Source organism: Lathamus discolor, chromosome 21, assembly GCF_037157495.1.
Source record: "Lathamus discolor isolate bLatDis1 chromosome 21, bLatDis1.hap1, whole genome shotgun sequence".
Lineage (NCBI taxonomy): Eukaryota > Metazoa > Chordata > Aves > Psittaciformes > Psittacidae > Lathamus > Lathamus discolor.
The window spans coordinates 2,589,804-2,604,201 of NC_088904.1; the positions used below are offsets into that span (position 1 = coordinate 2,589,804).

At 43.8% G+C, this 14,398-nt stretch overlaps 1 protein-coding gene across 8 annotated transcripts in view; it reads right to left on the reverse strand.

The window, feature by feature from the left end:
- The window catches only part of DOT1L (DOT1 like histone lysine methyltransferase), a 68,716-nt gene that overhangs the window by 36,185 nt on the left and 18,133 nt on the right, over window positions 1–14,398 (reverse strand). For all 8 annotated transcript variants that reach the window (XR_010616810.1, XM_065699623.1, XM_065699627.1 and 5 more), the window contains exons 3-7: window positions 13,417–13,491; window positions 11,311–11,374; window positions 9,233–9,461; window positions 6,277–6,371; window positions 3,351–3,413 (exon numbers count right to left, since the gene is read on the reverse strand). Coding sequence is in view for 7 of the 8 variants with exons in the window: in XM_065699623.1 (XP_065555695.1) it covers window positions 3,351–3,413; window positions 6,277–6,371; window positions 9,233–9,461; window positions 11,311–11,374; window positions 13,417–13,491 (526 nt within the window). In the remaining variant the exon portion in view is untranslated. The remainder of the gene's footprint in view (window positions 1–3,350; window positions 3,414–6,276; window positions 6,372–9,232; window positions 9,462–11,310; window positions 11,375–13,416; window positions 13,492–14,398) is intronic.

The following is a 14,398-nucleotide window of genomic DNA, read 5'->3' on the forward strand; positions in this document are numbered from 1 at the left end:
GGGTTTATTTTAAATGCCGTCGCTGAGCCTTGCTCATCAGAATTCACATGTCCAAGCTCAGAACTTCCAGCACATGCTGGTGGGGAAGGCAAGGAAGTGATTCTGATGGTTGCAGAGCTGGTAAGAGCAATCAACTGCTGCCTCACCAGAAAGACAAGACTTTGGACAAGCAGCTCTGTGAGAAGTCAAAAATCCATTTGTATTGGAAACCTGTAGAAGGCTCTTGGCTGTTAGAAGAAACAACAGCCCAAAGCAGGCTTTATTGCTGGCTTACGTACCACAACCTTTCCAGCAAGGCAGCTGTTACATGCCGAAGTCAAAACCATCATCCACGTTATTCAGTCCAAGCTGCAGGTGGGTTCTAAGACTTCTTGCCTCAGGACTTAGGCCAAGCTTCCCTCCTCCAACACTTCATTCAGGTTGCCCAAAGAAGTGATAAATGCCCCATCCCTGGCAGTGTTCAAAGCCAGGTTGGACACAGGGGCTTGGAGCAATCTGCTCTAGTGGAAGGTGCCCCTGCCCATGGCAGCGGGTTGGAACCGGATGATCTTAAGGTCCTTTCCAACCCAAACCATGCTATGATTCTATGGCTGCCTAAAACATTAGAGTGGAATTCACAAGTTCAGCTCTTCAGGTGACAGACTATTCCAATTTGTGCTTATTTGGTCTACAACATTGGGAATTTTGGGACTCCACTAAGCATAATGAAGGAATAAAGTTGTTTTCCAGAAAGATAAAGACACCAAGTTTTCAGTTTCATGCCTTCCAGTGTCTCCTAGCTGCATTATGTTTGCTCTCTGTTTAACCAGAGTCACATATAGAAAATGTTGTCTAAAGAGTTACTGAAGAAAATAAACTGCTTGGCAAAAGCCTTGGGTGTTTGATGAAGGAATAAGAACCAAGTAAAATCTGCCCTGTGCGTCTACATGTAAGAAACCAAAACCTATTTCAAGCATCACTACAACATGGTGCTGGAAATGAGTTTCCTTACAACATGAAGTGCTCCAAGGGTTCAACTCTTCCCAGAAAAGCAGAAAAGGGAGATTTTACTCTAAACCCTTTTCAGAAAACAGAATTATAAAAGCCAAAGAACCTAGCAAAAAAATAAATAGCTTTGTTTCACTATACTACCAGACTCTGTCACTTGGAATGCGCAATATGGAAATGCTCGCTGCCTACGGCAATCAATATGCTTTCAATATTTTAGTCCAAGTTCCTATCCTACTCTTTAAATTACACAGCTCATAAGCTGAGTATCTTCAGGAATAATTCCTTTCATGTAATGCCAGCTGGGTGACACAATGGAAAAATGCCATATGGCCACTTCATGAAAAGTAAAGCGTTCACAGTGTTTCCACAGCAGGAAAGAGTTAGCAGCCCAATATCAATCCTCCTACAAACTAGTCCCACTGCAGGCCCAGCATCCCTCTGAAGAGGATCACGCTCTCCAATAAAGGCATTCCAGGAAGAAAGTGCAAAGAGGCAGGTGGCACCATCACCTTCTCCAACCTGCTTCCCGAAGGGAGAGTCGTAACAACCTTCCTCACAAGGTAAGCCCTGTAAAGAGCACCAGGGATCCCAGAAGACACAGAAAACTGGGAAATAAAGGCTGGCCATTTGATCCCACATTGCTGGAATGCCATGTGGTTCAAACCATCCCACTAACAGAGCAGTAATGGCTCTGTACAAGAGGAAAATGAAGCAGCAGTTCCCCAAGCACTTGCTTGCACTTGAACTGCAATACTCATTGCTAGCTGCAACTGAGCAGGAAAGTGACCCAACTTCTCCGGGCAATTAGGGAACAACTCTGACCCATCCAGCCTGTTCTTGACCACCAGGAAGTGGGTTCCTATTGTACTATGCCTATGTACATTTCCTCACTGGGAAGTGATTAACTAGGGAGCAGGTTTTCTGAATGACATTTAAGGGGGAGAAAACGAAAAGGGGAAGGAATGACACAAAGCTCTGCACATGCTTCACACTATCATTACAGCGTAGAAAACACATCCACAATGGTCAAGTAACATTCGTAAGAAGGGGAAAGCCATTTCAGCATGTGTCCCTAGCCCCAAGCAGAGAGATGCCCTGTGATGACCCATTTACTCCTGCCTGCTCTAACTCCACCTTCAGAGCACCCAATTGCAATCCTTTCCAGGTCAGAACCAACCACCCACCATCCTTCCTGAGCCCACAACCCACCCCCTACCCCCCAGTGCAAACCATCTATCCTGAATTGGTCCAGGAGCTCTCTCTGCTTTAATCTTAGCATGCTGGGATTCATCCAGAACTCAACCCCGCGCTCCCCAAGGCTGAAACCACCGCCCTCTGTCCTGGGTTTAGCAGCAGCAGTCATTTTTCTCCTTCTTAGCAGCTAGTGCAGTGCTATGTTTTCATTTTTTGGCCTGGGAAGAGAGCTGATAACGCCGATGTTTTCAGTTGCTGCTCAAATGTTTGGTCTGGCCAAGGACTTTCTGAGCCTCACGCTCTGCTAGGGAGGAGGGGAGGCCGGGAGGAAGCAGAGACAGGACACCTGACCCAAACTGACCAAAGAGGTATCCATAGCACAGCACGGCATGGCCAGGATGTAACGGGGAGTTACCCAGAAGGGCTAGCTCATGGCAGGGTTGGACGAGGTATGGGTCGGTGCTCGGCTGGGGGGAGTGGGGCGAGTTAGTGGTCGGTTGGTGTTGAGGTGTTGTATTCTTTCCTCTTGTTACTGCCTTTATCGTTATTATCATTGGTGGTAGCAGTGGTGATTTGTGTTATACCTTAGTTACTGGGCTGTTCTTATCTCAACCCGTGGGAGTTGCATTCTTTTCATTCTCCTCTCCGTCCCTTCAGGAGCAGGGGGAGGGCAAGAAGGGGGGGAGTGAGCGAACAAGCTTTTGTGGTTGGGTTTAAACCATGACACCCTCCCATCCCCTCCAACACCAGGTGACCACATCTTCCCCTTTTGTTTCTAGCAGGAGACTTCAGAAACCCAAGGAGGAGCTGCCACTTTCAACAGTCTGCCCAGCAGCACCCCCACACCATGGGGAGAGCAGGGAGGGGAAGCGAAAGGATATTTAATACAAACCAAAGACACATGGCAGCCCCAGTTAAAACGATAACGTTTTAGAAGAATAAATCTTCCAAGAGCTACTGAAAAGACCTGAATGTGTTCCCAATAACACCATACCACATGTCAGGCGAGACAAAGAGAGGGGCCTGGGAGGGTGTCTTGCAGAACACCAGCCTGGGGGTCAAGATAAAAGCCAGGAAGCAGATCTGACTCATACTGGCTGGTGAGGACATTGCAAATTCTGTACATCAGCATGGATCACAAGGTTTTCCAGCTGAATTTCACTCACTGTGTATTCTGCATGTTTCTTCCCATACCATTTCATCCACTTTCTGAACTCTCTGTCCATCGTCTAGAAGAGGAAGGAAAAACAAAACCACCTATTAGGACATCTTGTGTTCATTCACATCACAGGTCAAAGGAGATGCAACTCTGACTGACAGTGTTCATAAACCCCCAAGACTTTTACTTTCATTGGTGCGGGGTTTTTTTTTTACCATTAACACTCAAAAGATAGGCAGACAGACAACTACTGTAGCTTATTTTCCTTAAAACCTTTGCTTCATCAGGGCCAAGACAAAGCTGGCATCTTCTCTCCCCTCTTTTCATCAAAGTTACATGTTAAAAACAAGGCAAACTGAGCTGACACTGCTCAGCACTAAAAGTGGCACAACCTTAAGTAGCTCCCATGTTGTGGTACATAATCCATAGCGAGTAGGAGGCACTGAATGCAGCCCAGCCTAAGCCCAGACAGCAAAGGAACAAACAGGGTAAAGACAGGTCTGCTGGGGTGAATGAGAAAGCAGCAAGAGGCATGCAAAGCATTGCAACAGCAAACAGAAGCAGCATCACCCTTGCTGGAGCAACCAGGAAGAATGTTTCAAACTCCAAGCAGCTTCCAGTACTTAAAGGGGCTACAGGAAACCTGGAGAGGGGCTTTGGACAAGGGCCTGTAGGGACAGGCCAAGGGGAATGGCTTGAACCTGCCCGAGAGGAGACTGAGCTGAGCTCTTAGGCAGAAGCTCTTCCTTGTGAGGGTGCTGAGGCGCTGGCACAGGGTGCCCAGAGAAGCTGTGGCTGCCCCATCCCTGGCAGTGCTCAAGGCCAGGTTGGACACAGGGGCTTGGAGCAAGCTGCTCCAGTGGAAGGGGTCCCTGCCCGTGGCAGGGGTTGGAGCTGGAGAAGCTTTAAGGCCCTTCCAACCCGAACCAGGCTGGGATTTTCTATGAAACTACATCTAAACAGAGTAGGGCTGCAGAGGATGGAAGGCTGCTACTACCCAGCCAGGTAGCTGGCACCAGTCTTCCATCGCCCAAATACAGGAGAAAGGAACCTAAAACCCCAGACATCAAGACAGCTTGATGCCTTACAACTGTGCATCTTGACCTTTACAAAATCTTGTCCCATTCTCTACACGGTGATAATATGCAGTCTTTGCTTTAAAGGGGCAGTGAAGGTCCAGCTACACCTATACAACACATTTGAAAATGAAACTCAAGTGTCTTGGAAGACTGAAAAACCTCTGGATCTTCAGGATTTGACTCCACATATGGGAGAGCCCAGATGTGGAGGTAGCAGGGAAAGGAGATAAGGGAGAGAAGCACAGCAGGAATTCTGCCTTTACATCTTGGAGATGGTGGAGACCTCCATCAGCAGGTCAAGTAAACCAGTGCTGACAGCTATGTTTTAGGATTCTTTATGTTTCAAAAGCACTCCAAAGCTTAGCAGGATAAATCAGAGAAATCTTCCATATTTTCTCATATTTCCTATGAGCTTACATTTTACTGGGTTATTTAAGACAACTTCACTAAAACAAATCCATCACACTTTCTCTGTAGCTGAAGCTTTTCAAAGTCATCTGCATTCATTAGCATCGTAACCAGAGATGTGCAGCCACAGGCAATCTTAACTAGAAACTTAATCCAATCCCCTCCACAAACGGTTGTGAGAGGTGGGGAGGAAAACTGGTGCGTGACACACAGCACAAGGCAGAGGAGCTGAATACAGGCAGCTTCACGCGTTCTGACACTGCAGCAGCTGTGTCATTGGTAAATCTGACAGGACAGTGCCTATAACCAGAATAATGCAGAGTATTTTATTCATCCCATAATCTTATGAAATCCTGCTGTACTTCAGAGGCTGAAGGTACTCCAGGAGTTAATACTCTTAACACTCAGTTTGCGGGCAGTTTTTTTGTTGGCTACCCGTTTTCACTTAAAGCCTTTTTTGCACAATGACATAAAGGGGTACTTGTGCAAGTGAGGATTTAACTTTCCCTCTTTAATGCTAATCTTTACATTTGCTGTTAAACACAGACAGGAATCCAGGCTTTGCAAGTGACTCCCTAATGAAACCAGAACGCTCACGCAGCGCTCCAGTTGGAAATTTCCACTGGGTCATTGCAGGGCAAACAAAATGGAGTTTTAGATCCTTGTCTGATCCTCTTTGCCACCGTGCTCCTGTATTTTTGCCTACACTACTGAAAAAGAGGATCAAGGATTTACTTCTTTTCCCCTCCCTTCAGAAGGTATAATTTTCTAGCCTGTACAGACTGAGTCAGCTTGTCTTAACAATACAGAGGCATATGGTACTGCTCAGTCTGCTGAAGAAAGTAAACTTCTTATGGTAAGGCATGACTACCCTTTATTGTTTGCCTGTAGCTCATTTGTTTTCCAGGTTTGCCTTGGAACTGATTATCTTTGTGTCCCCCCGTTGGCACAGAATTAGAAGAAGTGTGAAGAAAACAGCCTGTCTGACTAAACATTATGGTTTTCTTATAGTAGACTTCATTTTGGGACCTACTGAGCAGTTATTAACCAGATATCCTGTAACCAGAGGTCTCATCAACTGCCTGCAACAGTTTAATAACTAAGCTGAACTTCAGCCTTAGGACACCAAAAAGGGGCATCACTGTTGAAAGCGGAAACTTAAAACCTTTAAGACCTATTTGTTGGGTGAATTCATCCCTGGATTTGCTTAATGCCATGGTCTCTGGAAGCCCTGTATTAGAGTCACTTCAGACACAAAATGAGTGCAGGTTTACATGAAGCTGACACTGCACTTCCTTTTGAACAGTTCCCAGCTCCAAGAAGCAAAATAAACTAGGAATGAAACTCAGCTTTTCTCTCTGCACAGCACTTACTAGTAATCCAGAACCACTGAGTGAGCCTTCAAATAAGATATATACACACAACCCACTTCAAAACCAACCTCACCTCAGCATATTTGGCTGGAATATCAGCTTTCTCCACACCATAGTGATGTTTGCAGTTGGTGGCTGCAGCCACTTGAAGCACCACCTGACCCACACCTGCAGGAAAAAACCACATCAGAGGACAAGTTTCAGTAGAAAGCCACTGCAAGGGGAGGAAGAGCTTTTACTGGGAAAGGCAACAGGAAAAAAAACAGGATATGTGTGGGACTGGACTTGAGGGTGCAGTTTCAAGTCCCACTTGTGTCTGACAGTTTCCATGTGAACTGAACTCTCAAGCGAAAAGCACATTCAAGGCACCGTCCATTATAAAAGCCAGTCCCATTTCCCTCCAAGATGTGAAATACTAAGAAGCTGGTTTTCAGGAAAAAGGCTTTAAATTCTAACTAGAAAGCAAACAGAGCAATTACACTGCTCTTACAGAAAGGAATTTCTAGCATCGTAGCTCTGAGGTTTACATTCTTCAATATATTGAGTACTTATGATAACAGCATCAGGCTACAGCATTCACAGCAATGTCTGCGTTGATAATTGTGAATGACTATGTTAGTAACTATTATAGGCTCAGTTTTACAAATTCACACAGGTTTTGCCCACAAATTTGATATGCGTTTTACCAAATCTTCAGGTTTTACACTGTAACTCACCATTTAACTAAGCAATTGAACAAGCAGTTGGATAAACACAAAGCACACACTAAAGCAATGTCACTCCGCATGTGTTAAAGCGGCCACTTCAGATTTTCTTTCTTAAACCACTCAGTATCCATCAATAGTAGGCTGATGCATCCCTTTTTGCCTCTGACTAACACAAGCCCTGTTCTTGTCTCATCAGTGCACTCCAGCATTCTGCAGATGACCACATGGGAAAGGAGAGTGAGCTGAAGAGGTTGGCCTAGTTGCATGGAAACATATTGCTGGTTTCCATCCCGGCAGGAAGCAGCACTGGTAATTGAAGGGGTGGAACTCCTGCATGTAAACCATTATCACTATAATGCTGTCTGGCACAATGAGAACTGCAGTGCTGACAGAGAGGTTTGCTGTTGGGGGTTTCTGGTGGCTTTGGGGGGTTTTTTTGCCAATTCCCATTTTGCATATGCATGCAGGTTTGATTCACATGCAAATACAGATGTGACCATTTCTGCAGGGGGGAGAACACGAGCAATCAAAAGGTCTGAGGCAGAACTGTTTCACTGTTTCTTATGTAAAGAGCAAGGAGGACAAAGACGATCAAGAACACATTGCATCTTTAGACATCACATGATACAGCCTCAGAAGTGCCCTGGTTTTGGTCAAGAAGCTATTAATCTTGTCTTTGGCTTCTCTTTTTACAAGAGCTCAACTCTGTTGTTATTTCAGTTTGCCTAATGATGATCCATACCTCCATCAATTCCTCCTGGCATCGCCCACAACACTAACAAGCACAGCCACAGCATCCTGGCAGGGTTTAGCCCTGCGGTTCAGCCACTGCTGCACAGATGGAGTTATTGGAATGGCACTGAATTTACTGATAGAAATAATATGCTGTGACAGTGTTTTCATTTACACTGCACTCAGTGTTGCATGGGTCACAATTTACAGGAAGTTCACCCCTTCAGTACAAACTCAACAACTATTTCTCTGGGTTTTCATTTAATCCAAACATTACAAGTCCAAGGCTTCTGAATTTAAACCATTCCTTTCACACAGGCTTTTTAGACTGTGAATTTTTGTACTGTTGCTCAACCTCCAAGATGACAGTGGGGAGGTTTGCAATAAATACTCGATTTTATTTCTGATGATAGCAGCTAAAAGCATCTAACATTTGAGCTTGTTAATCAACAGCACTACAGGACTTCAGATACGATCTTCGTTAACCTTCCTGAACAAACAATTGTGAGCATCTACATTTTCTACCAGATGGAAAACAATTCGCCAGGCCCGATGCCTTTCTAAATGTCTCATCTGGACATAAGTCACTGAAACAGGAAATTTCAGACCCAAGTCCCACTGAGGGGGGAAGTAGAGGGTCAAAAAATACAATGAGAGAAATCACTGAAGATCTCTGACTGGAGATGTATTCAGTTTTAGGGGGGAATGGCAGTCCTGCTGCATTGAAATTGAAAATACGTTTGGTTTTAAACAACTGAACGTATTTTAAAACATTTCTCCCCAAAGCCCTGTATCATATCAGCAACAAAACCAAAACATACTTCATTTAAAACTTTACAACCCATCCAGTGAAAGGGGAAATTCTTATTACTCCTTTCCTGCTCTGAACCAGGTTTTAGCAACAAACAACATCATCATCTTACTCGGTACATCTCTTCCACATGTGCTTGAGTCATATCTGGTTTCTCTACCAACTAGAAACATCTATTTCCTTTCAAAACACTAACCTCCTCACAAGATGTAGTTGGAGATTGTAAGCTAGATCTTGTGGGGTCTCACACAAGGCAGCTGTTAAAGCCAACTATAAAGGCTTGTCACACACTGAAAAGTGTGTTAGAGGGGAAAAAACCCGCCTAATTTTCAGCTCCTACACCAAGAGTTTCACACTGGTGTGGGAAGGGTCAAGAAATCCCATTTTCAGACATGAAAGGCATGAAGTGAGTCCACTGAAAAGAGATGAATCCTCAGAAATGGAACTGCTATTGTTATCTTTCAAGCATCATTTTTAATATTGTATAAGCATATCTGCCAACAGCACCAAAAACCAGGAGGTTTTCTGTGACAAGGCTTTATTGCATTGGTAGGCACCACAGGGAAGAATGTCTGGGATGTCTGGTCTACTTAATCCTGCCCTAAAAAGCAGAAGCATCACTGGGGATTATCTAGAAAAGGTGCTTATCCTGTAACACAATCCTTAGTCCTGGTTCACTTTCCAAAGATGAATTTCATCTTAAAAAAAAAAAAAAAAAAAAGAAAAAAACAGCAAGCAAAAGAGAAAAAGAAAAACCACTGCAGTTATTGGTCACTTACCACTGCCCAAGTCAACAAACAAATCATCCTCTGTCATTTTAATTTCATCTATCATTTGGGCCACTAAGTCAAAGGAAGTTTCTCCATAAACCTCTGGGGAAAAGGGCTCATAGTTGTTCAGTTTCTCAGGATCAGTCACCGAGTGGTTATACACCTGCTGCAGGATGTGCCGAAGGAGCCCGTTGGAGGGACGAGTGTTCAGTTTCATCGGTTGGGTGGTTCCCTTCCACTAAAGGGAAAGAGCAGGAAGAAGAAATGAACACGATGCGAGTACAAGGAAACATCACCACGAGGCTGCATTGGCATAAAGCAGAATAGAGGCAGAGGAAAGACTTTCTAGCAGGGCCTGTTGTGATAGGATGTGAAGTGATGGTTTTATACTGAAAGAGGGACATCCAGGCTGGATGTGGGGAAGAAATTCTTTACAGTGAGGGTGGTAAAACACTGGCACAGGTTGCACAGAGAGGTGATGGATGCACCATCCCGGAGACATCCAAGGCCAGGCTAGATGTGATTCTGGGCAATCTGATCTAGGTGAAGATATCCCTGCTCATTGCATGGGGGTTGGACAAGATGAACTTTGAAGGTTCCATTCAAACCATTTATGATCCTACCATTCCCTCTTATTCCCTCCCTCACAAGCTGGTCTGCTCTGCAAAGACAAAACCAGTGAACACCACTAAAGAAATCACACAACAAAGACTGTTCTGTGTTTTGCCTCACCTCAACTAGTAGGTGATTTTAAATATACCTGCTGGAAATAGGTGGGAAAGTGGAAATTAAAGAGATATAAAAATCAATAGGCTGTGTAGTGTAAAGCTTAATACCAAATATAGTTGGAGTAGCTGTAAAAGTCTGTTCATCTCTGTATGTACTGACCACCACTGAACTGATGTTGACTGTACTGTCCAAGTAAGAACAGTTCCTGTTTCTTTCAGGAACTCTAGGATGGGAGGGATCTATGTACTCAAACAGGGAGTGGCAGGAAAGAGATGGAAATCAAGCTTCCTTTCTTTCCCAAAAAAAAACCCTGTCCTATCCATAAAAGGTGCTTTTAAAACAATCCCTTTGATAAGGAAAAACAAACAAAAAAAGGGACAACTCCAGGATCCCACACTCCTCTGCTTGAGCTTCAAATGGCAAAGCCACAATGAAACCCATCAGGTTTGTGATTTCCATCAGTAACTGCAAATGCTGATTAGCTTCTGATTTTTAGCTACTACCCAACGTACACATGAAGGTGCTGAACCCAAACAAGCACAAGTTTTAGGCAGTTGTAGGCCCATAAAACAAAGGAAAGCCTGGCAAAAATACCCTTGTTCCTGTAATAATGCACATTTCAAATAAGTCCCACAAGCACAGCACAGCAATAAAGCCACCTGTATTTTCAAAACTCAAACAGAATAGTAACATTCATTCACTGCTCGTGTTTTGCTTCCTCCATCTCAACCTTTTACAGGGGTAAGAAAACCTGAAGGCTTATTAAATTGGTCTGAAAAGAGAGCACATTCTAGTTTGGCCAGTGATCCCACAGAATCAAGTAGCTGAATTGAGTGGCAAGCAAGGAAATTCCTAAGCCATTGACCACATCCACAGTACGTAAGAGAGTTCATATGGGTAATTTAAGTACCTATAAGGCACAGATTTCCTTGTATAAAAGAAAATCTATATGATAAATTCCTTTGAAACATCTAGACATTAAATGCACAGAAACCTTTTGTTCCCCCTGAAGGTTTTGGCTACTTCAAAGTGCCAAAAGCATGGTGCTGGAAGCAAGCACTCAGAAGCAATAGGTTAAAATCTGCATTTCGGAGGAGAAAACTGTTGTTTTTTGCTTTTCTTCCTATAAGAATGCCCCTCCAGTACTAACTGCTCAAATGCCCAGGTGTGATCAAGAAAATAAGGTTTAATACCACTTACTAAGTCTCCAAAAGAATGGAAGTGCTGAATAGTGGTGTTGCAACTGACTACCACACACAATCCAGCCCTAAGTCACTGCCTTCTGGGTATTATTCACTGCTTGTGAATTCCAACCAGCTGGATAAACGTGACGGTGTGTAACAAAGGTAAATACATACCAACTGGTGAATGCTATCGATGGCTCGGTTGTACTTGTCACAAAGCCTCTGCATGCTCTCAAAGCTACAGGGGGAGAAAGAACACAGGGTCAGTAAAAACAGAGCTCTTAAGTAGGTGGTTACTTAGGGTTTGTCTCTTTCAGAACATAAAACTACTCACACAGCTTTAGGACTTTGTATACAGTTTCCTTTATAAAAATGCCCCAGCAGTAAAGAAGAACAGGAGAATTCCTTAATTAATGGGAAAAAGACCAAACTCAAAGTATGGATAATTAGGAAGTTTTATATTGTCACAGACCATTATTTCTTTTCCATCCTCTCAGCTGCACAGAACATCTGTAAATTCTTCTCCTTTGTTCCATCATCCCTCCAGGATAACCAGTCCTAGAAATTAACCCTGGAACTGAAGCTGCAGACAGAGCCAGCACACAATCTAAAATGTCACCCATCAGGAAAGCATGCTGATTGCTTCACAGGCTGCTTGGGATTACAGGCAATTCAGGCAGATGCCTTAATGACAGAAGCTGAGAGGATTAAATAAATTCATCTCAGGCCAGGGAAGAAACGATATTATTGGGAACATCATCTGTTAAGTAATCAGACCCACAAAGCAGCAGCAAAAAAACAATACAAGGAGTTACAGGAATCATGGCCATCCCCAAATCCAGAAAGGGGTGGGGGACCAGGAGCCATGTCAAGGAAGTGGCTCTTCAGTCTCTTGTGATCCCCGTGACTGCTACACTCCTCTACAAGACCTGCTGAATTCCACTTCAAGCTTTCAACTGCTCCTGCTTATTTCCATGTTAAGACAAAGCAAGAGGCTGAAATGGGTTTTTGCCTGCACAGCACATGCATTTCCTTCACATCCATGTGGCAGTCTATCTGCTACAAGTAATTTTTCTGATGGTTTTTTTCAAAGGAAGTATAAAGACCAAAGCATTTACCACCGTTACAGGTTTATGACTTCCTTGAAAAGCTGCAGAAAGGTGAGCAGGGTGTGACTTCTGGGAACAGATGGGTTTCTCTTCTACTGTTGCCAACCCCACTGGCACTGCCTAATCAAACATGCCCAGTGAGGATGCCAGAACTGCAGAAGTTACAGCACTGCAGTCACTGTGAGTAATCCACAAATCCCAAGCAATGGGTTTGATGACAAGGGATGCTTGACCCCGGTTTCTCCTTTTGAATCTCTCTAGAGGAAGAAAGGGACTAACAAGTCTTACAATGAAACAATTAAAACATAACTAAGAGAGGAGGAAGCAATACCTCAGATCATGATTCAAGTCTGGTGCCCAGAGGAAGAGCCAGTGATTAATGACAGTGATTCAGTTTCATCTGTAAACCTCATTCTGTAAGTTCAGTCATGCTGTGGACTTGGAGAAATTCAGTCTTTCCCCAGAAAACAATGAAGGAGGTTTTCATAAGCTGCAGCTTGAGGGTCATCTCCTTCTCCAGGCTCAGTACAGCCAAGTCAACACACAGAATCTCAGACACAGATACACCTCAGGTCAGGCTGCCCCTCTCAGCCTCAAGGCAAATGCCACATACTCTACATTCATTTTCATCTGTTTCTGGTACTAAGTGTAACTACAAGCATCTTAGAATTGCTTCTTACTCTCCAGAAGACCAGTATGAATAGTTTCCCTTTTAATTTAGCCCCTCACCCAAAGAGCATCCCACTTGCACTGAGTCTAGAGGAGGGATGGGGAAGGTTATCCTCCCACAGGCCTGACGCTGACTGACAGTGCCATTTTCTAAACAGGAATTCTGAGTTACTACAAAAGTAGAAACCTCAGTGCCATTCAGATTCCTAACACTGGACCCAGTCCAACAGCGCAGATACCGATCATTGTTTCGCAGTGAGTAATTCCAACGTACACCAGAGCTCAACTCTCTACTGTGTGGAGTTTCCAATTATGTCCTTAATCCAACCGCCTTTGCCAATATTGCTGTTACACACTTCCTACCAAAATAACTCTGCGGAGTCTGAAGCCAGTTCTAAAAGAAAACTGCAGTTCACAGTGTCTAAGAATAACCAGTTACAAACTGATTCATTATAAACCGTGCTGACCTGTGCTCCTGGGGGGAAAAAAATATTCCTCTCACCTTTTTGTATCATAGTCAATTAAAACATAGTTTTCCATAGCAAGCTTGAGATCTGGGATTTCTTCACAGACCCACCTGAAATGAGAAAAGAAATAACAGCATCTCCAATGAAGTATAACACGGCAACCTGCCTCAATTCCAGACTGGCATTGCTATACATTAAGACTGCAGCAGAGCTGAAAGACCACACTATTGTCAGGAGTAAGGCAGACATCCCAATCTGCTGATCGGAAAGCTGCAGGAGTTTGCATGTGTGTTGAATAAACAGTAAAGGTGCCCATAGACACTGGCACCAGTATAAAGCTCTTCAAATGGCACAACTCCAAAACAAGGTGATAAATGTCGTAAATGCATGTCAAAATACCGAAACTCATGGCTGATGCTAATCTAACATAAAACATAATGCAGAAGAATGCTGATGCTGGAACAAGCTTTGACAAAGCTGAATTTGGAGAAGATGCTTCCTGCTCCACCTCAAAAGAATGCCAGTAGTCACTGTGAGGATATTCTCTCCCATGTAGCGCTCTAAACCACTTTTACACCTTAAATAACCCAACCTGAAACAGATTTTTAGGAAGTTATTTTGATTAAAAAATCCCTTTGACACACCGAATTAGTAAAACTAACAATGGAGCTGCCATTAGAAATGGTCAGTGCACATCTACTCGCAATGCATCTAACAATGGCATCTCACAGAAGAGATCTTCACTCTTGGAAGGTAAGAAGAGTAACTCCTCTCAAAGATAAAGCTTTGCACACACGTTCCTCCAAAAGTGTCAAAGAAACCTCAGAGCAAATCACTTAATGAATTCCAACATGGACAGCAGTTTCTTCCTCACTCACCTTGACACATGCTGCACTATTAAATCAGTGAAGAAATAATAATGACTTAGAGATCATTCTGGTCATTTTTGGCCAAGAAAGATTGGACCAGATGATCCTTAAGGTCCTCTCAAACCTCGTACTCTAGGATTTCCCTAAA